The sequence below is a fragment of the Oxyura jamaicensis genome, chromosome 23, assembly GCF_011077185.1.
Source record: "Oxyura jamaicensis isolate SHBP4307 breed ruddy duck chromosome 23, BPBGC_Ojam_1.0, whole genome shotgun sequence".
NCBI classification, from domain to species: domain Eukaryota; kingdom Metazoa; phylum Chordata; class Aves; order Anseriformes; family Anatidae; genus Oxyura; species Oxyura jamaicensis.
The window spans coordinates 2,632,209-2,651,435 of record NC_048915.1 but is presented as its reverse complement, the minus strand read 5'-3'; the positions used below and the strand labels follow the sequence as shown (position 1 = coordinate 2,651,435).

Sequence of the window (19,227 nt, the reverse complement as noted above, 5' to 3'; positions counted from 1 at the left end):
CGGGGCTGGGGGCACCGGGCGGGGACGGGGAGGGGGGAAAGGGACCGGGGTGGGCACCGGGGTGGGGGTGGGGGGGACACGGGACCTTACCGCTCCTCCCGGGGGGCTGCAGCTTGGTCCCCCCCCGGCTCGGTGTTGGGCTGGGGAAGGCCGGGGAGCGGCGGAACCGGAGGACGGTGGGGAAGGGAGGACGGGCGGACCGGCGGGAGATTCAAACGGGGATCCGCGGGGATGGGGCTGGGGGGAGGGCGGCGCAGGGTCCCCGGCTTCCCCTTGGGATGGTCGCGGGTTTTGAGCGGGGAGGGTGCTCGGAGCACGCGGCTCCCCGAGGCGCGGGAGCACGCGGCGGGTGAAACGTGCAAGGAAAACAAAAATCGGGGGGGTTCAGCCTGGGCCGGGGGTTGGTTTCGGAGAAAAATCCCTTCCCGCCTTGGGCGACCCCCTAACGGCGTCTGTGTTTGTTTAGATCTTAAACCACCATGCCCGGAAAACGCACTGCAAAGAAAAGCCCTGCGCCAGAAGACGAATCTCCTGCCAGGAAGAAGCTTAAAGGTAAGAACCCCCCCCGGGGAGCCCCCGAATTCCCTGCGCAGCTGTGCTGGAAGGGTTCCCCCCCCCCTCCCCGGGCAGCACAGCGCATGGCTCCTCTCTGCCCCGCAGTCAGCCACCCGTCCCACCGGACGCAGCCCGGGCTGGTGCTTTCGCTGGGGCAGGGGGACGTCGGCCAGCTGGGCCTGGGCGAGGGCGTGATGGAGAGGAAGAAGCCGGCCCTGGTGCAGCTGCCGGAGATGATCGTGCAGGCGGAGGCCGGAGGGATGCACACCGTGTGCCTCAGCGAGACGGGCAAGGTGAGAGCGGCATGGGGGGGACACGGGGCGGGGGGAAGGCTGAGCTGTGCCCCCAACCCCTGCGGGCTCGGGGACGTCCTCGTGTCCTGGAGCAGGGTGAGGATCGGCCCCCGCTCTGCCCCCGTGTAGCTGCGGGGTGGCACCTTGCAGGTCTCCCCCCTGCTCCAGCTCCTGGGTGGGGTCTGTGCCGCGGACCTCAAAGATTTTGGGGTGCAGAGGGACGATTCAGGTGGGGCTCCGTCCCCTGGCTTCACGCACGTCCTGTCGACTTCTGCGCCCCTTCCTGACCGGGTCCCTCTGTCTGCAGATCTACACCTTCGGCTGCAACGACGAAGGCGCCCTCGGGCGCGACACCTCGGCAGAAGGGTCTGAGACCACGCCGGGGCTGGTGGAGCTGCAGGAGAAGGTGGTGCAGGTCTCGGCGGGGGACAGTCACACAGCGGCGCTGACGGACGACGGCAGGGTTTTTGTCTGGGGCTCTTTCCGGGTACGTCGATTTCTTAGAAAATGGCTGGAAGCTCTGCTGGGGGGTCGCTGGGCTGCTTCCGTGGCTCATTTCGGGGTGTCTGTCTCCTCCCCCAGGATAACAACGGGGTGATAGGCCTGCTGGAGCCTATGAAGACGAGCTCTGTTCCTGTGCTCCTCCAGCTCAGCTCACCTGTCGTCAAAATTGTCTCAGGTGAGCCAGGTCCTGGGTGTGCATGGGTCCAGCTGCCGAACGAGGCTGTTTGAGCCTTGGCTGGGGGGTGAGGGTCCCGAGGGTCCGTGCCCGTTTTCCTGGGTACAAGGGTCTGCCTGCTCCCCTCTGGCTCCTGAGAGAGCAGACCTTGTGTTCCTGCTAACCCCAACGGTGTTTTTACATCGCGTTGAGTCAGATATTAACGGGTTTTACAGCTTAGCTGTGCACTTAGTTTACGGTTGGTCTGAAATGCTTTACAGTTAGTGCCCCAACCCTCACCCCCGGGCAGCCAGGGGAATTCATCCAGGGCCCAGGTGAGGTCGGGGGGCACCCGTGCCTCTAAACCTTCCCAGTTTGTTCTTTGGAGTTTCAAATGGGGGAAATGGGATCAGGAAGAGTGATCTTGGTGTTTCAAGCGTTCCAGAAAGCAGCAGGCCGCAACGAACTCCAGACAATTCTTGCTGGGGTCCTCGGGGATGTGGACAGTGGCTGCTGCTCGCTCACCTCCCGCGTCTCCTCGCAGGGAACGACCACTTGGTGATGCTGACGATGGATGGCGACCTGTTCACGTGCGGCTGCGGCGAGCAGGGCCAGCTGGGGAGAGTGCCGGAGCTCTTCGCCAACCGAGGAGGGCGGAAGGGGCTGCGTGAGTGGCTTTGGTGCTCGGGGACACTCGGGGCTGCGCTGAGCGGGCGGCGTGCTTGGGCTCCAGCGCCGAGCTCTGCTGAGCAGCAGAGACCCACCCGCCCTGCCCCTTCCCCGGCAGCTCAGGGGCTCGTTTGTAAATCGGTTGCTTGGGTTCGGTGACCTAAGGGGGGATGGAAAGGGTGCACAGCATTAGTTCTTACACGACGTCTTGTTTCTTGTCCCCCAGAGCGCCTGCTGGTCCCGCAGCGTGTCCCTGTCAGAGGCAGAGGCAACAAAGGCAAGATGCGCTTCCAGGACGCCTTCTGTGGGGCTTACTTCACCTTTGCCGTCACGCAGGAAGGACACATCTACGGCTTCGGCCTCTCCAACTACCACCAGCTGGGTGAGTTCACTTCGGCCCTCCAGCTCTCCTGCCTTCCTGGTGGCTTTGGTGGGGATCCAGCACACCTTGAACCCACCGTGCGCTCCCGGTGCCCGGCGTAGGACGGACTGGAGCCGGCAATGGGCGTGGGGATGGCCTTGTATAGCTCTGGGTTGGGGTCCCAGCCCTCGCAGCCCGTGGATTCGAGCAGAACCGTGATAACCTTCATCTCTGGGGCTGGGGGAGCTGGGCTGTGTTAGTGGGGTGAGCCCCGGGTGGATGGCCTGGGCTGTCTGTGCCCCTGTTCCTGACGTGCCGGGGTTTGTGCCGCAGGGACCCAGGGCACCGAGCCCTGCTTCTCCCCGCAGAACCTGACGTCCTTCAAGAACTCCACCAAGTCCTGGCTCGGGTTCTCCGGCGGGCAGCACCACACCGTCTGCGTGGACTCGGAGGGTGAGCCCCAGTGGGTCGGGGAGGGGCTGGGAGCTCCCGTGGGGAGGTGTTGGGGTGCGGGGGAAATGCTGAATCCCTCTGAGTCCCTGGTGTTCAGGGCAGCGTGGCTGCAGTGGCTGCGTGGGGGAGCCGTGAAGGGGCTGTTTGGCTCTTCCAGAAGCACAGCCCGCTTGAAAAAGCCTCACGGATTTGAAGCAAAGAGCTGGGGTGATAACAGCAACCCACGAAGGGTCCTGTACCCCACTGTGCAGCCGGGGGGCCCCGCGTTGGCACACAGGGTGTGCTGCGGGACGTGGCAGGGAGGAGCAGCGCTCCCAGCTCCTCTGGGATCGGCCCTGGGGGAGAAAAGGTCTGCCTCCAGCGGGCTCCCCTCCACTTTGAGTCACCTCCTGCGCCTCTGTCGTGCCCCAGGTAAAGCCTACAGCCTGGGCCGGGCCGAGTACGGCCGGTTAGGCCTCGGGGAAGGGGCAGAAGAGAAGAGCACACCCACCGTCATCCCCGACCTCCCCAGCATCTCTTCCGTGGCGTGCGGCGCGTCGGTCGGCTACGCTGTCGGCAGCGACGGTGAGTGGCAGGCATTCCCTGCCCACGGAGCTCTGCTCACCCTCAGCTGTCCCTCCTGGGGTGCTGCCCAACCACCTCAACCCCCCCCCGGGGCTTCATCACGTGCAGCTGGGGCAGGATTTGAGCCGGGCCCCAGCGCTTGCAGCCCCTGCCAAGCACCCGGCCTGCAGGAGCCGAGCAGCAGCTGCTCAAATATTTTAGTGGGCACTTGGCGGCAAGGTCTGGGGAAGAGCGTTGACCCGGGAGGGGGTCGCTGACCTGCTGGTCCCTCCTCTGAGCTGTGAGCTCGGCTGCTGCGAGAGCTCTTTGTGCTCCGGCGCTGCGCTGGCTTGTCTGGAACACGTGCAGCCCACAGCTGCGGGAAGGATTTGCCATCACGTGAGAACAGGGAGCGTGTTGATGGGTGGGGGAACCTGGCTTAGGAGCAGGCTGCGTGATGAAAAACTGCTTAGAGGGAGGCCAAAGCACCTCCCTTCTCTTACCCCTGCCTGCTCCTCTGACACCCTTCGGGTTTCCCTTGCCTTGGGGATTTCAGAACTTCACCCAGAACCCAAATTTGTCTCACCTCCGTTGCAGGACGAGCTTTTGCCTGGGGCATGGGCACCAACTACCAGCTGGGCACGGGGGAGGAGGACGACGTCTGGAGCCCCGTGCAGATGACGGGCAAGCAGCTGGAAAACCGCCTGGTCCTGGCCGTGTCCAGCGGAGGCCAACACACTGTCCTGCTGGTCAAGGACAAGGAGCAGAGTTGATGAAGCAGCAGGAGCACAGCGGGATCGCGGGGCCCGCGCACACACCCACCTTCTGCCCTTGGCCGCTTTTTGGGAGGCTGGTTCCTGACGCAGACCACGTCAGGGAAGGCAGGGGGGCCCCTGGAGCCAGGCCCCGAGGTGTCCTGGCGGCGTCTGTGTGGCTGGAGCAGGGATCTGCAGGGGTGCTCGTGTTTTCTGTCTGCGAGCGTCTGTCTTCCCGCGGTACCAGGCGCTCCGTCAGCTCCTCCACTTCAGCTTGGTCCTAAACCGATCTCAGTGCTGTGACTAGATGGGTTTCCCACCTTTTTTTTTTTATCATTATTATTACTTTTAATATTTCCTGGCCCAGCAAAGCTGAGTGCCTTGTGCTTCACTACACAGGAGGGTTTGGGCATCAGGCTTCCTGAGGTTCCCTTGTTCCAAAGTCCCCAGGTGCTGCCCCCATCCCCTTCACCTGAACATCTTCTACCTCTGTGCCCAGATCTGTTACAGATTTGCCTGCTGCCGCCCACCAAAGCCCCCTGGGCATGTTAGGGTGACGCCTCAGTGCAGCAGAACCATTCCCGTGTGGCGGGGACGCGAGGAGGGAGCTCTCCGTTAGTTTCCCTCTCGCACACGCTTCTTGCAGCGGCGCAGAGGTGCTGAGGGTTGGCCCGGCTGGATTCGTGTGCCCACGGTGGGTGTTGTGGCCTGGGGAGGGGGGGCTGCAGCTGGGTGCTGCCCGTTACACGTGGAGCAGGTGCTGGAAGTGGGACTCTTGCTGCTGGAGAAGGTGGGCGCCTCCCTCCCACCCTTCGCCTCCGAGTCTGAGCCAAAACCCCACAAGAAGCAAGGCCAGGAGCAGGATGAAACACTTCCCAACCTCCCTCCCTCCATCTCTTTTCTACAATCTTCCACTTCTGCTCTTTGCTCCGGTCACCTTGGGAAACCCAACAAGACCAGTGCCACGGAGGGGACTCGGTCCTAATTTTCTCTGTTTCATTTTCTCCACCTGGTGAGGAAGGAGCTTCACTTGCTGCGAAGGCAGAACCCAAAGCCAGCTCTGCACCTAATCCCTCCAAACAACGGGACGCTCCCCGTCGCCTCCGGTTCTTGCTCCAGCTGCTCTCGCCCCCTGTGCCCGGCCCGCCCCGGTTTTTCTTTCCGTGCTGCCTTCCAGGTACCTGGACTGAGAAGGGGGGGCTCCGAGGACAGATTTTAGGCGTTGTGACAGCGCCAGGGGGAAGCGGTGGGTGTGTGCGCGGGGCGGGGGGGCTGGGGGTTGTACAATGGCTTAGGTCGAATTTTTTAAAGAAAATGTAAAGTATTTTGGTTGTTTGAGGACGAGAGGAAAAAAAAAAAGTAATCTTTTAACGTTTGGAATAAACTGAGTTTTGATAAACCCTGGGCTTTCCCTTCGCTTCGGGGGGGGGGGTGGTGGGCAGCACCTCCTCGGGCACAGCGGCTCAACCCCTGCGGGGGCTGAGGTTTGGTGCCGTGGCGAGGGCTGGGTGCGGGCGGCAGGACGCTTTCCATGGGTGCGGGGCCACCCTTGGGTGCTGGCCGTGCCCGCGTGCCTGCGCAGTGGGGGGACGCGGCCGCAGGATGGCAGCAGGAGGAGGCGCTGAGGACAGCGGGGTTTGGGAGACGGGGCGAGGAGGGGAGGGTTCCCACGGGGTCCTGCTCGCCCCCTCGCCCTCCCCGCAGCGCTGTCCAGCTGTGGGGTGGGGGCCAGCCCCCGTCCTGCCCCCGACACCACCAGGGAGCTGGGGCTCGCTGATGGGAGCACGTTTCCACTGCAGCCAGGCACACCGACCGCATCCTGGAGCCTCCGGTGTCTGTTCCTCATTAACCAGTTTGGGTGCGGGTTCCTTAATGAGCCTCCAGCCGGGGATTTGGGCTTTCGGGATTTGGAGGGGGGGTGCTGAGCAGGAGGGAAAAGAAAGAAAAAAGGGGAAAAAAATGAAAGGAAAGAAAAAAACATCTCCACTAAAGAGCTGTGTTTGCTGGTCGCAGTGCTGGGCTCGCCAGCAGCTCCTTTGTTTTCCGTGTAAGCATGACGTTGGGATGTGGCCCCGGGGAGCATCTTTTATTGCTCATTCCCCGTAATTCACCATCAGGGGGGGCAAGTGCCCACCACAACCTGATGCCGCTGCCCGGGACCCTCACCCCCACTCCAGCTCCTCCACAGCTGACAGTGAAATTGCTCCAGGGCCTGATTCCTGGGGCCAAGCTCCACGTGAACGCCCGCTTCTCCAAAAGCCTGGTTATTTTTATACCCCTTCCAGGGAAAACAAACCGACTCGCCCCCTTTTCTGCGCCCACCAGCGGCGCCGTGACGCAGGGCTCTGAACCCGGGCGGCTCCGGTGCGCCGTGCGTCTGCACGCGCCTCGCTCCGACCTATTTAGAGCTCATAAGCGCGGAGAGCCTTAATCCTGGGAGACGTGGGGGATCCTCTGGCGGCGCGTGGACGGGGTGATGCTGACAAGCTGCCTCGGCCCCGGGGGCTGCGGGAGCGGCTGCTCGCTCTGCCGCAGCTCCGGCCCTGGTGGGGTTGGGGCTGGCTCGGGTGCGGAGGGATTAAATGGCCGGTGGGGCTGGGTTTGGGGTCTGGGTGTGAGGTGGGGGGTTTGGGGCAGTTGTTGGGGGGGGTGAGTGTCTCCTGAAGAGGGTGAGGCCTCTGTAAAGATGATGGCTCCTTCAAAACTCTGTAGAAAACACCTTTAGGGACAACAAAAGGTAAGGGCTTGAGCTCAGCCCGTTGCTGAGCCCCGACCCCCATTTTGGGCCAATTTTTGCAGCATGGCACCACCCCACACGTCCCCTCCCGCCTCATCCCCAGCCCGGAGCTGGTGCAGCCTGTTGGGAACACAACCCCAGCACCCACCCAGCCCACTTCTGGGAGCAGAAACCGTCCCCTCGCGGGTGAGCAGCCCGCTGGAGCTCTGCAGAGCGAGGCGGCTTTTCAAGAAAGAGGGGGAAACGTGGCTGGGGAGAGCGAGCGCACAAACAATGGAGATTAAAATTATCTGCTGCGATGAATCAGCTCGCGTTGTCTTGGGAGCCGGAGTGACGCTTCAAGGGGAAGTTGCTCCAAATTCGGGGCAGGATGAAGCCCCTGCGGACGGGGGTGGGAAGGAAAACAACTGAGGAGAGGGAAACGTCTCATTAACGTGGCTCTGCGCTGGCAGGTCGGTGGGGGGGGGAGGCAGGGGCGTTTTGGGGGTGAGGAGGAGGAATTTGGGCCCACAGCAGCTGTGGGGTGCAGGACTTGGTGCGCGGCTGGGGCTCTCTGCACTGCGGAGGGGTGGCTTTTGTCACCTTCCCCGTGGCTCAGCGTGGCAAACGGCTCCGGATGGACAAACGGCTGCGATCAGCGCTCCCGGCACTGCTCAGGAGCTGGGGCCAGAGGAGCTCGGTGCTGCCTTCACCCGGCACCGAGCCCCCCAGAGCCCCCGGGCTCCCCCTTGCCTGGTCCTCGCCGCCACCGGCTTACACGGATCCCGTGCTCCTGGTCCTCACCTGCTACGGTTCAGAGTGTGCAAGAAGTGTTTGGTTTACAGGAGAACTACGACGGCAGCGTGGATTTGGGGCTTTTAGCATCTGCAGAGGATGAGTGTTGTGAGGCTCTTGGGTCTCGCTGTGCGCGCTGAGCGGGTGTTGTGGTGGTGGTGTTCTGGTTGCGTTCTCGCAGAGCAGCAGCTACCTGTGCAGCACTCCCCAGGGACCCCCGGGAGGGAGGCGCGTCTGTCTTCAAGGCGGCCTGGGGGCTGCTGAGTTGATTTCTCGTCCTCCTTTTCCTGCCTTGAAGAGGAAATGAGCTTTAATTATTGCAAAGTTTCCTGCTGGCGTCCTTTTGGGAGACCTGAGCATCCTTTGGCAGCCTTTACGCAGCCCCACGCACACCAGGGCTCTGCTCTTCCTCTCTCCAAACCCTAACCCTAATTATGACCCCCACCCAACGCCCACGTCGCCAAATCCTCCCATCAAATAGCGCTCACAATGGAAGCCTTTTTTCCCTGGGCTTTGGGAGCTGGCTCATTAAACTGCCCTGTGGAACATCGCCAGAGCTTAACGACGACTCTGCAGCCGAGCCAGAGGGCTGGGGATCTGCCCCGCCTGGTCCCACCGCGCCTGGTAAGGGCAGCGCTGAGCGGGAGCGTGGGCAGCACATCCCAGTACATCCCAGTATAACGGGGCTGTGCGCTGGTGCTTGGTGGAGGAGAGCACTGGGTGTGTGCTGCCGGTGCTCAGCTGCTTTTAGCTTTGGCGTGACGGCACGAGTTGAGCAGGGTTTGGAACTGAGAGGAGGGGGAAAAATAAAGCCCTGGTAATTACTCATGGCGGGTTGTTGTTTGCTTTTTAAATGATAAATCACAAGTCAAGAAGCATCTCTTCGGGCCTGAGAGCCTCAACGCATCCCAGGCTCCTCTGCAGAAAGGGTGGTGGAAGATATCGCCGTGTCCTCGCCACGACAGGCAGACTTAGTCATTTCCTTATGCATAATAATGCAATTATGAAGTCAGTCTAGACCCGTGGTGCAGACAAAGAAACTGGTGGCTGCGTAATTAATCACACGTGTAAGAATCGAGCGTGTTACGTTAGGGTTCATTATTTTGTGGCCTGATTAAGAAAGAGGAATGTTCTCTGCAGCAGCAAACTTCTTCTAGGCTTGCAAATGCGTTCCCTGAAACTCTCCGGGAGGTGCGCGCGTCGAAGCGCGATTGGCACCGCTACCTTGTTCTGTGGGCCGTGAGATCCCTGGAGCTGTTGCTGGGGCTCGTTTTCCGAGGGTGCTGGATGAAGGGGACCAGGCTCCCCCTCCAGCCTGCCCTCTGGTTCCTCACGTGAGCGTTTTGACCTTCACAAGCTTCCCCTTTCCTGGCCAAGGTCCCACGGATGCTCCGCTCCAGCCCCGTGCGCTCCCATCCCAGCGCTTCCCAAGCTGCCGTGCCAGCAGCGATAAACCCCCCAAAACCCAAAGTCTCATTAAGCGGCGTGAGAGCTACAGGCTCCAAGGCCCCTTTCTGTTGCGTTTGCACCAAATCCTCATTTGCATTTAAATTAACAAATGTCATTTGGGCCAGGCTTTGAGCGGCTGGGCTATTAAACGAAAGCTGTATCTTGATGACCTGCGGCGGCACCGCCGCTTCGGTGCGGAGCAGGGCTGCGTTCTCCCAGCATGGGAGAGTTTTTCAGGCCTTTAACGTGAAACTGCAGCGATGCCTCGGTTCAGAGCAGGACAGAGGAAGCTGCTTGCTCTGCACGGGACTTTCCTTTGGGATTGTGGCATTGGTTCTGCGCTCCCAGAAAAGAGAAAAACCCTGCTTTATTTGAGCTTGGCAGCCTCGGTCGGAGATGCAGGATGTGCATTCCTCTCGGGAAGCTGTTGTATGAGCCCCCTTGAGTGTTGTCTCATCTACACTTGCCTTCCACCACTGGAAATGAAAGAATTGGGGTGAGCACCCTGCTCTGCCCCCCCAGTGGTTTTCCTCCCCACAAGCGTGCCATGGGGAGCACAGCACCTCCCAACCACCAACCCCCCCAAAACCCCTCCCCGCTCGCTTTCAGCACCCAAGAATTAAAGGAGAGCTGGAACCTCTCGTCTCTCTCTTTTTTATTATTTAGAAAGCACGGATCCTACACAGCAATGCCAGCAAATCACAAGGACGGGGGGTGGTGGCTCAAGCAGGTCGAGGTCCGGGCAGGGGGGACCCGGCACTGTCCCTGCCCCGCGGCTGGGGCCGAGGGGACGGGGCTGGGGGGCGCGGAGCAGCTTCAGTTCCGTGCACCTATGGACAAAGAGAGGTGTACAGGTATGTAGGTATGTATAAGTATACAGAGCGCCCTCCGAGTGCCCAGCGGGGGCAGGATTGGGCCCCCCTTTCCCGGGCTGCTTTTTGGGCAGGCGTCACTGCGGGGAGGAGCAGGATCAGCCCTCGGGAGCCTGCAGGGCACTGCTGAGAAGTGCAGCTGGCTGGCGACCCAGGTCCGTGTCACTCCCACGTCTCACGTGCAGCATTTGCCGTCAGTGGTCCCTTTTCCCCCCCCAGGTGTTCTTTTTTATTCAGCAAAACCCAAATTGAGAAATGCCACGACCCCCCCCTGCAACTGCCTGACTGCGGGAGCTGGGGCGTTACGGGGAGCCTTGGCTAATCCGGGACAAAACCTTGGCACGCATCAAGCCATCACCAAATTCACACCAGCAACCTCTGCTTTTCCCTGTAAGCATCTTGGGTTTTCGGTTCCCAGCTCCTGGGGTGGAAACGGGGTGAAGTTTTCCCTCCGGTTTCCATTTCTCCTCCTGCTCCTGCACCGCCCTGCTGTCGCTGCGTCCTGGCTCCAGCTCTGCTGGAGCGTGGCCGAGTTTAAAAAGTAATGACCACGAGCCTTTTAACCTGCTTTAAGGCTGCCCCAGTGTGTTTTCCAGCAGGCTGAGTTTGGCAGGGCTCCCCAGATGGGAAGAAAGCCCTGTGGGGGTGGGAAATGGTTCCCCAGCACGGTCACCTCCCCGTGCTGCAGCACCCGGTGTCTCGTCCTTGTTTAGCCACCGCTGCTGCCTTGGGAACTCTGCTCTCAGCATTGGCATCTCCAGGGGACACCGAGGCACTGGCTAAGGTGATACGGGGTCATCTGATTTTGGGGGTTTACCCCCAAACTGAGCTCTCAAGTCGGATTTTAGCCTTAGCTTGGGGTGACCGCTGAGATGCTGGTTCTGCAGGACTTCCCCTGCCCTGCAGGGAATCCCCCCTCCTGCAGGGACCTCAGCACAAAGCAGCTCCACACCAGGAGCCTTTTTCACCAGATGGGGCTGGGGCTTCTTCCCCCAGGGGGGAGGAGTTGGAGAGCTGAAGCTGGCAATCTGCAACCGCTTGTGGACAGCTCAGCACCTCCTCTCGTGGAGCTGAGGCTCACCCCTGTGGGATGCGTAAGAGCCTTTTCCTCGGGCAGGGAGGGATGCATTGCAGAGGAGACGGATTGCTGGCGTGCCCCAGAGAGCCTTGATCGGAGATCCAAATGGCCAATTTTGCCCCATTTGGTCCTTTGAAAAAAATAACAAATTTGCTTCGGCTGCCTCGTCGGCTCTGCCTTCCAAACGGGGAGGCTGCAATTTGCACCAGCTCTGCAGTAAGGTAAGGCTGGTACGGGGAGGTAATGGCCTTTATTAGGCTAAATTGATGCAACTGGAATAAAACAGAGACACAAGCCAGTCTCTCCTTCCAGCCCACGAGCCCCAGGTGCAGCCGGGTGCTCGCCTGCTTCCTCCAGCAGCATCAATTTGCCCAATAAAAGCTATTACCGCTCCTCATGAGCCCCGTCCTTTGTGGGCCGTTTGACCTCATGGGCGCAGACGTGGCTGCGGGAAGGTGAGAGGAAGGAAGGCTTGCGGCTCCCAGGGACCCATCTGTAAGCAGTTAGCAGTGGAAATGCAGTCCAGAGCCCCCGGGCCAGCGCCGCCGCAGGATGTGCGCCCTTCGAGCTGCTGCAGGCCGCTGGGGGAGCGGGATGGAGATCGGGGCGAGCGGCGAGCACGGAATGGCAAAATCTCTGCTTCTGGTCGGCCCTAGGGTTATTTTTCAGCACAGCGAAGGCAGGTGGCAAATCCTGAACTCTGCCTTGTGAATCTGTGGGTTTATAAACTGCCGGGGAGTTTGTAAGGGCCGGGGAGGACGAGGGGCTGGATGCTGCGCGCTCCCCAGCTGCGCGCCAGCAGCGCTCATCCATCCTAATCGCGTTAGTGCTGCGAGAAACTCTCAGGAATTGCTCCTGTAATGAAATCTTTCTTGGGCTTAATGTCTTTGGAGGCAGACGGATGAGGAGCAGCGCCCCACCACCCTGCTGGATGCGGGGCTGGGGATTTCAGCACCGGCGATGGCGGCAGGGGACGCGTTCCCCTCTGGCCCCTGGTGGTGTTGGCATCGTGTCCGTGTGCCGGGCTGCCCTGGCTGCTCTTGGAGATCTCAGAATAATACAGCAATAATATTAACAGTCAACAGTCATCCTCCAGGGCCAGTCCTGGTTTGGAGGACTCCAGTAAAGCAGTGGCCACCGGTGGGTTTTCCTTCAGCCGTTCCCACCGGCTGGCGATGGCAGAAAGAAATCCCAAACGCTTCCACGCACGCAGCGGATGGCTCCTTGCTGCTCGGTGAGCCCCCGTTCCCCCATTTCGGGTTAAAAAAAAAAAACCTTTGCAGCCAATTGCTTTCAGTCTCAGCGGCATCCAGCAACGCCGGGGCCACCACGCTGCTACAGCTCCGTGGTGGTCACCTGGGTCACTTCGGAGCGCAGGTCGTCCCCCCTGCCGCCCTGCCACCGGCTGCCCACGGCTAGTCATGCCGGCTTGGTGCGGGCTTCGGAGGGGGTGCAGGTGGAGACCTGCTCCCGCACGGTGTTCCGGGCTCGGGAGAAGCTGTTCTGCTCCACGCGGGCTCGGAAGGGCAGGCAAAACTCTCGGAAACACCTCTTGAAGTTTTCATCCAGGAAGGCGTAAAGGACGGGATTGAGGCTGCTGTTGGTGTAGCCCAGGGCGATGCAGAAATGCAGGCTGGCCACCACGTAGGGGTTCTTCTTGTCTATGTCCACCAGCGTCCAGACGATGACGAAGATGTGGATGGGCGTCCAGCAGATGATGAAGGCTGCCACGACCACCAGCACCATGCGTGTGATGCGCCGCAGGTTGCGGTCCTTCTCCTTGGAGCCCGAGAGGAGGCGGACGCTCTTCAGGCGCAGGATCATCAGCCCGTAGCAGATGGTGATGACCAGGATGGGCACCATGAAGGCAAAGATGAAGACGCAGATCTTGGTCACGGTGTCCCAGTAGATGGGAGGATCGGGAAACTGCAGCGTGCACAGCACCATCCCGTCTGCGGGAGAGAGGACGATGTCAGAGAGGGGTTAAAAAAGAGAGCAGACAGTGTCTGCTGTGAACAGTCTGCTTTCAGCTGTCGTGAGCATCTCCATCCTTGTTAAGAACGCATGGAGATGCGTGCCCATGTGCCAGCTCGTTGCAGAGGTTCCCCAGGAGCTGTGCCACCAACCCTTGGGGTGCCCAAGGGATGCAGCAGGTACCAGGGACCCGCTCCCTGCAGAGCCTCCTGGGCCATCCCCACGCTGTCTCCTCCCAGCCACTGCGCTGGACACGGCCCCGTGCCACCTACCGAAACCTGCCCCCTTCCTCAAGCTGCTCAGAGCTTTCCTAGCAGCCAGGGTCTGGCCCCACCAAAGTGTAGCTGCTGAGCGTGGTGTGGGCCAGCTGGGGACTTCCCAATAAATCCCGAGCACCGGGCATGGGCTTAGGCACCTGATTTGCACCCCAGAAGCAGGAGCTGGGGAGAGGCACTGGGGGGACTGGAGCTGGGGAAGGGGGAGGACGGTTTCTGGGGCTGTTTCCAACCTCTTTTCCCATTTCCCTGCCAAGCTGGGAAGTGATGCCATGACGATTTTCCATGGCAGGGCATGCTCCTGGTCCCACGGAGGGGTGACCTTCACTGGGCTCAAACCAGGGACAGGACCAGGCGCCTTGGGTTTGCCGGGACAGACGGCACAGGAGGGGACCTTTCCCCCGAAGCCACTTGCCTTTCGACTTGGTGACCGCCATGACCATGATGGGCACCCCGATGACAGAGGAGAGCACCCAGATGCAGACGTTGATGACCTTGGCCTTGGCCGGCGTGCGGAAATCCAAGGCCTTGACCGGGTGGCACACGGCGACGTAGCGGTCCACGCTCATCATGGTGAGGGTGAAGATGCTGGTGAACATGTTGTAGTAGTCAATGGAGAGCACCACCTTGCAGAGCAGCTCCCCGAAGGGCCACGTCTCCATCAGGTACTTGGCGCTCTGGAAGGGCAGCGTGCTGGTGGCCAGCGCGTCCGCCAGGGCCAGGTTGAAGATGTAGATGTTGGTGGCCGTCTTCATCTTGGTGTACCTGCGGTGGCAGAGACGGGGGCTTACAGGGGGTCAGGGCTGGCTCGCAAGGCTCAGGTGTGCAGTCAGTGCTCTTAAGGGTATGTTTCCAGCTGCCTATCCCAACAGCTTTAGAAACCACAAATACTTCTTGTTTTCATTTCCTATTGAGTTTGGAGGGGATAAAAAGTATCACTGAGCAAACGTGCCCGTTTTGGGAAGGGCGAGGGACTCGCTGCTGCGCTGGGTGAAGCCAACGGGAGCCCTTCCATACAAACCATCACCTGGCCAGGGAGGTGACAGGAGTTCAAAACAAAAAATAAATCTGGAGAGCTTTTCAGAGAAGTCTCTTTTCCAATTAAATCGATTTACTCCATTTCCCTGAATCAGTTGCACAATGTCCTTTACCTCCCGAAACCTCCTTTATCTGATTTTCCACCCAGTAAATCGTGATTATCTAGCTTGTTTCCCTGTTGAGTTTACTTGCAGAAATTGGATCGATTACCCCCGGAAACAGGCCATCTGGAAGCAGCGCCGTGAGCCCGGCTGGAGCTGCTCGGGGGGAGCTTTTTGGGGGAAGCCTGGCTGCGTCGGGCCAGGTGGTGCGGGGCCGTTCGCTGCCTGTGCCCTTTGCTGGATGCCGGCCCCGGTCCTCATCACACCATGGTAGGAGAAACACCCGGTGCTGGGTGCCAAGACCTGAAGGTCCCCAAAATCTGGAGGTCCCCAGGGGTCAATGCACTGGGGCTGGGTCAGGGGCAGCTCCTCGGGCCCCCCCCCCCCCCCGGTTGTTTGCTGGGGTCAGGGCTGTGCCAGCGGCTCCAGCCCTTCCCGCGTGCTCCCTTCCAGCAAGCCCCGTGGCTCAGAGCATCCTCCGCCACCCCCAGCTCTTTTAGATGCAGCCTAATTAATTAACAAAAGTGTTGGCCTGGATGCCAGCGTCTCTGTGCATGGGGGACCTGCCTGCAGCGGGCATGGGGGGGGTGGTCTGGGAGCAAGGGGGGGGCCGTGGCGCTGCGGCGACCCCGGAGCGAATTCGGATCTGGTGCGCAGGGGGGAGATGGTGCTGGGTGAGCGTGCGTCAGGCTCAGCTGGTGGAAAGACCCCGCCGTGTGTTTTGGGGTACGTGGAGCAAAATGGGGGGGTAAGGAGGGGGGATTGAAGGGCTCCATCTCCTTCGGGTGCTGCTCGGCTGGAGAGCAGCACAGCGGCTTGCTGCGGGGAGGATCAGCGGGGCTTTGGTTTGCCCTGCTGCGGGGAGGCTCTGTCCCCTCTGTAACATCCCGAGCCGGGGCTTTTCCCCGTGCTCCATCCCAGCAGCTCAGCGGGGTGGGGGGAGCCCACCGGAGGGGGTTGTGGGCCCCCAGTTCTGCTGTCAGCAGAGCCAGGAGCTGCAGGAGTGGGTCTGGTGGGAAATAGCAGCGAGCACGTGTGGCCGCCGGCCCCTCGCCCAAGGAGGGGGGGGAGAACACATCTGATTTGAATTTGTTTTTTAAACACGACATGAATTTGAAATTTCCTTGAAAAGTCCTTTTCGGTATTATTTCCCGGGGTCTTTTGTGTGTCTGTGTGTGCGAATGCATCTTTTAGCAAAGCTCCGTTCCAGGTTAAACAAAAACCCGAGCATTTCTGTCGCCGTCGGGTGTTGGGTTTTTTTTTTTTTGGCTCACCTAGGTTAAAAATAGCCGTTTCAGGTAGATTCACACTTCCTTGATCTCTGCTTTCTGCGTGAAGTGGAAAATCCGCTGTGGGTGCCGTGCTCTGCCAGGTGCCCTCAGCGGCGCTGGCTCAGCGCTTTTGCTGCCCGCTGCCAGATGTGCCAGGGGGCCGGGGCCCAAGCCCCCTCCCCGGGCACACGGGGCTGTGCCAGTGAAGCAAAGCAGAAAACAGGGGGCTCAAAAGGACCCCCAGAGCTGGGGTCTGGGGACAGGATTCGGCCTGGGACTCACCAGGGGTCCATCGTGGTGCCCCCTCCCTGGGCTGCCCGTGACAGGGGTGCTCCAGGCAGGCAGAGCGCGGTGCTGCGGAGCAGCCGCCTGTGCTGATGGAGCTCCCGGGGGCTGCCAAGCCCATCGCAATTAAGCGAGTGCCTTGATTGGGAAGTTAGGCACTTGAAAGAAGCAATCTGGAAGGGCTGGAGGGAGACGGGTGGCTCGTGTGAGGCGCGAGGGGCTGAAGCGAGTGTGGCGCAGAACTGCAGCAGCCGCTCCCGGCTTCCCCCCCCCAAGCCCCCCAAACCTCTCCAAACACCCAAGTAAAAGAAACCGCTTGCAAAACTCCTGGAGCTGCCAAAAGCCCCCGATTTGGGCTGAAAGAGCCTGGTTTTAGGAAGCCTGTGCCCAGCAAAGATATTGGGCACGGGAGGCTGCCATCCCACTGATCGGCTCCGGGCACTGGCACTGAGCGTGCAGCTGCAAATGACGTCCGGGGGTATTTTTAAAAGCCCTGACAATGCGGTGCTAATTGCAATCCAATCGAGCTGTCGGAGGGTGCCGGGGAGGCTGGGTGCTGGCTCTAAGCTCGTCTTTTGGCTGCCCTGGGCAAGAAGCAGATTGATTTTTCAGCTGGGCTGGGTCCTCGGGGTGTGCAGTGGGGTGGAGGGAAGGAGAGGGGTCTGATCGCGAGACGTGCCCGTGATCCTATCAGGATCTGATCCTGCAGGACACTGGTGGGCTTCAGCGGGGGAACACAGTCCTGGACGAATCCCCCCCAAACAGGGAGCAACTCCCCTCGCGTAGCGAGTTGCTCCATCCTTCCTCCGCTCCCTGCTGCACGCACACGAACGTCCAGGAGCTCTGAGACCTTTCGATTTCGGGAGCGCCCGCCTCAGAAAATGGGTCTCGTGTGGACGAACCCCCGAGAAACCCCACGGGGGCCCAGGCACGCGAGCAGCAGCAGCCGAGGGGCTCGGAGGCCGCCGATGGTTCATCCCCTCGCAGTCGCCCTGAACCGCAGCGTCAGCTGCCAGGGCGGCGAGCGGGGAGGGGGGGACAGAAACCATGGAGATGGGGTCCCTACGTGAGTCAGGCTCCGTGAGCGTGTGCAGCAATCGGGTTACTTGGCGAGTTAAATGACGGAGGATGGCGTTTGCACATTGAAGGCTTCTCCATTTGCAGACGCCTTCCCCCCCGCTGAGCCGGCTGGAGGGGGCCTAACAGCACGCATCCTTCACCCTGACACCGTCTGTGCTGCGTTGTCCCTGCAACAATTACTGTGATTTGCTTTTTTTTCTGGCCAGGGCTGATTTTAGGGGATGAAAGATCCCTGCCGGGTCCCCAGCGCTCCCTCCCCGGCTCGAGGGCTGCACATAGGCAGCGGAGGCGCCCGAGGAGCACGGAGCAGGCGGGAGCTGGCTTTGTTCCGCAGGTGAGGACGCTCCCCGCACCTCCGGCAGCTCGCCCGCGTGCTGAGCCTGCTCCCTGCCATCCCTCCTCGCTCCCACAGCCGTTCCTCTTAGTTTTGCATGGGGTTTGGAGCGTGGGTCCCTGCTGCGCACCTGATTTTGGGGTGGGAACCTGCCCAGGAGCCAGGCGGGAGGGTACCAGCTGCTGACCCGGTGTAATGGTGGCTGTGCTGGGAGTGCTGGTGGGGGGAAATGGGGAAAAAATGGGGAATTTCATTCAAACCCCACTGGTCTTGTGGTTCTCGTTCCTTATAAACTGCAGCCGGGGCTGCATTAACCCCTGGTACCCAGGCAGGATCAGCGTGGGGCTGCTCCCCAGCAGGGAGGGAAGGGGCGTGCGGGGCCCTTGGTGCGCTCGTGGCTTTTCCCTGGGGTCCCTCCCTGCCAGTGGTGCCCCCCGAGGAGTTTGCTGATGGAGTAAGAGCATCAGGATCCGGCCCTGAGCAGCTCCTCTTGGACAAAGGGGCCGTTGGTGCGGGCAGGGGACTTGGCACCGGGGTGGGGCTGTGGTTGGGGTCGGGGCAGAGTCCGGGTGCATCCTCCCCCCTCCCAAACACCGGCTTCCCACATCCCCCGTGCTGCTTTGTGCACACGCCGTGGTTCTGCCTCTCGCACGGCATCGGGCACACGCACAGCTCCCCCCACACACACCCGGGCACCCCACGCACGCGTGTGCACTCGCACGTGCTCCTCACACACACGTCACACGCGTCCCCGCCGGGTACACCCAGCTCCGTGCTACCTGGGCAGGGGGGCAAGCCGTGCAAACAGCACCCGGGGCACACCCACCCTCACCCCTGGTGCACGCTCACTCCCCGTGCACGCTCACTCCTGGTTCTCTCACATGTGGTGCACACCCAGCCCTGGTGCACACTTGCTCCTGTGGCCATCCCTTTCGCTGTGCACGCTCGCCCCTGGTGCACGCTCGCCCCTGGTGCACGCACATCCCTGGTGCACTCACACCCCCCGTGCACGCTCACCCCCGGTGCATGCTCACCCCCGGTGCACGCTCGCCCCTGGTGCACGCACATCCCTGGTGCACTCACACCCCCCGTGCACGCTCACCCCCGGTGCACGCTCGCCCCCGGTGCACGCTCGCCCCTGGTGCACGCACATCCCCGGTGCACGCTCGCCCCCGGTGCACTCACGCCCCCGGTGCATGCTCACCCCCGCTGCACGCTCGCCCCTGGTGCACGCTGCCCCCCCGCCGCCCTTGCACGCCCCCCGCGCTCACCGGACGATGCCGTACATGACCAGGACGTTGCCCAGCAGCCCCACCACGCACACCACGGAGTACAGCGCCGTGATGACGATGGCGATGAGGATGGAGGTGGCGTCCTTGGCCCGCGGCTGCCCCGTGCCGTTGCCTCCGGGGCCGGGGAGGGGGACCCAGGCGGTGCCGTTGGCCCAGGCCGTGGGCAGCTCCGTGGGGAGCTCCGTGGGGAGCACCGTGGGCAGCTCCATGGCCCACGGGCGACCGCGGCCCCGCCGTGCCCGCAGCGCGCATCCGAGCGCCGCGGGTTCGAGCCCCGCTCCCGGCGAGCGCCGCCGCCTCCCGCAGCCGCGCGGCGGCCGGGGGCTGCCTATAAACGGCCCCGAGCCACGTGGGGACGGGGGCGGGCAGGGCCGAGCCCC

At 61.6% G+C, this 19,227-nt stretch overlaps 2 protein-coding genes and 1 long non-coding RNA gene across 3 annotated transcripts in view; 2 read left to right on the top strand and 1 right to left on the bottom strand.

The window, feature by feature from the left end:
- Positions 1–13,928, top strand: part of LOC118177752 — a 16,605-nt gene extending 2,677 nt beyond the window's left edge. The window contains exon 5 of the long non-coding RNA XR_004755911.1: positions 13,915–13,928. This is a non-coding gene — a long non-coding RNA (uncharacterized LOC118177752). The remainder of the gene's footprint in view (positions 1–13,914) is intronic.
- RCC1 (regulator of chromosome condensation 1) lies at positions 480–5,687 on the top strand. Its single transcript, XM_035345748.1, has 9 exons — positions 480–552; positions 661–848; positions 1,156–1,335; positions 1,431–1,527; positions 2,051–2,173; positions 2,402–2,557; positions 2,870–2,989; positions 3,401–3,553; positions 4,130–5,687. Exons 1-9 carry the CDS (start codon positions 480–482, stop codon positions 4,303–4,305), a joined length of 1,266 nt encoding a protein of 421 aa, XP_035201639.1. The 3' UTR covers positions 4,306–5,687.
- On the bottom strand, positions 9,879–19,221 carry OPRD1 (opioid receptor delta 1). Its single transcript, XM_035345752.1, has 3 exons — positions 18,827–19,221; positions 13,862–14,211; positions 9,879–13,149 (listed from the first exon to the last, which is right to left on the bottom strand). The coding sequence occupies exons 1-3, from the start codon at positions 19,054–19,056 to the stop codon at positions 12,617–12,619; spliced, it is 1,113 nt and encodes a 370-aa protein (XP_035201643.1). The 5' UTR covers positions 19,057–19,221; the 3' UTR covers positions 9,879–12,616.
- Positions 19,222–19,227: the final 6 nt, after the last annotated feature.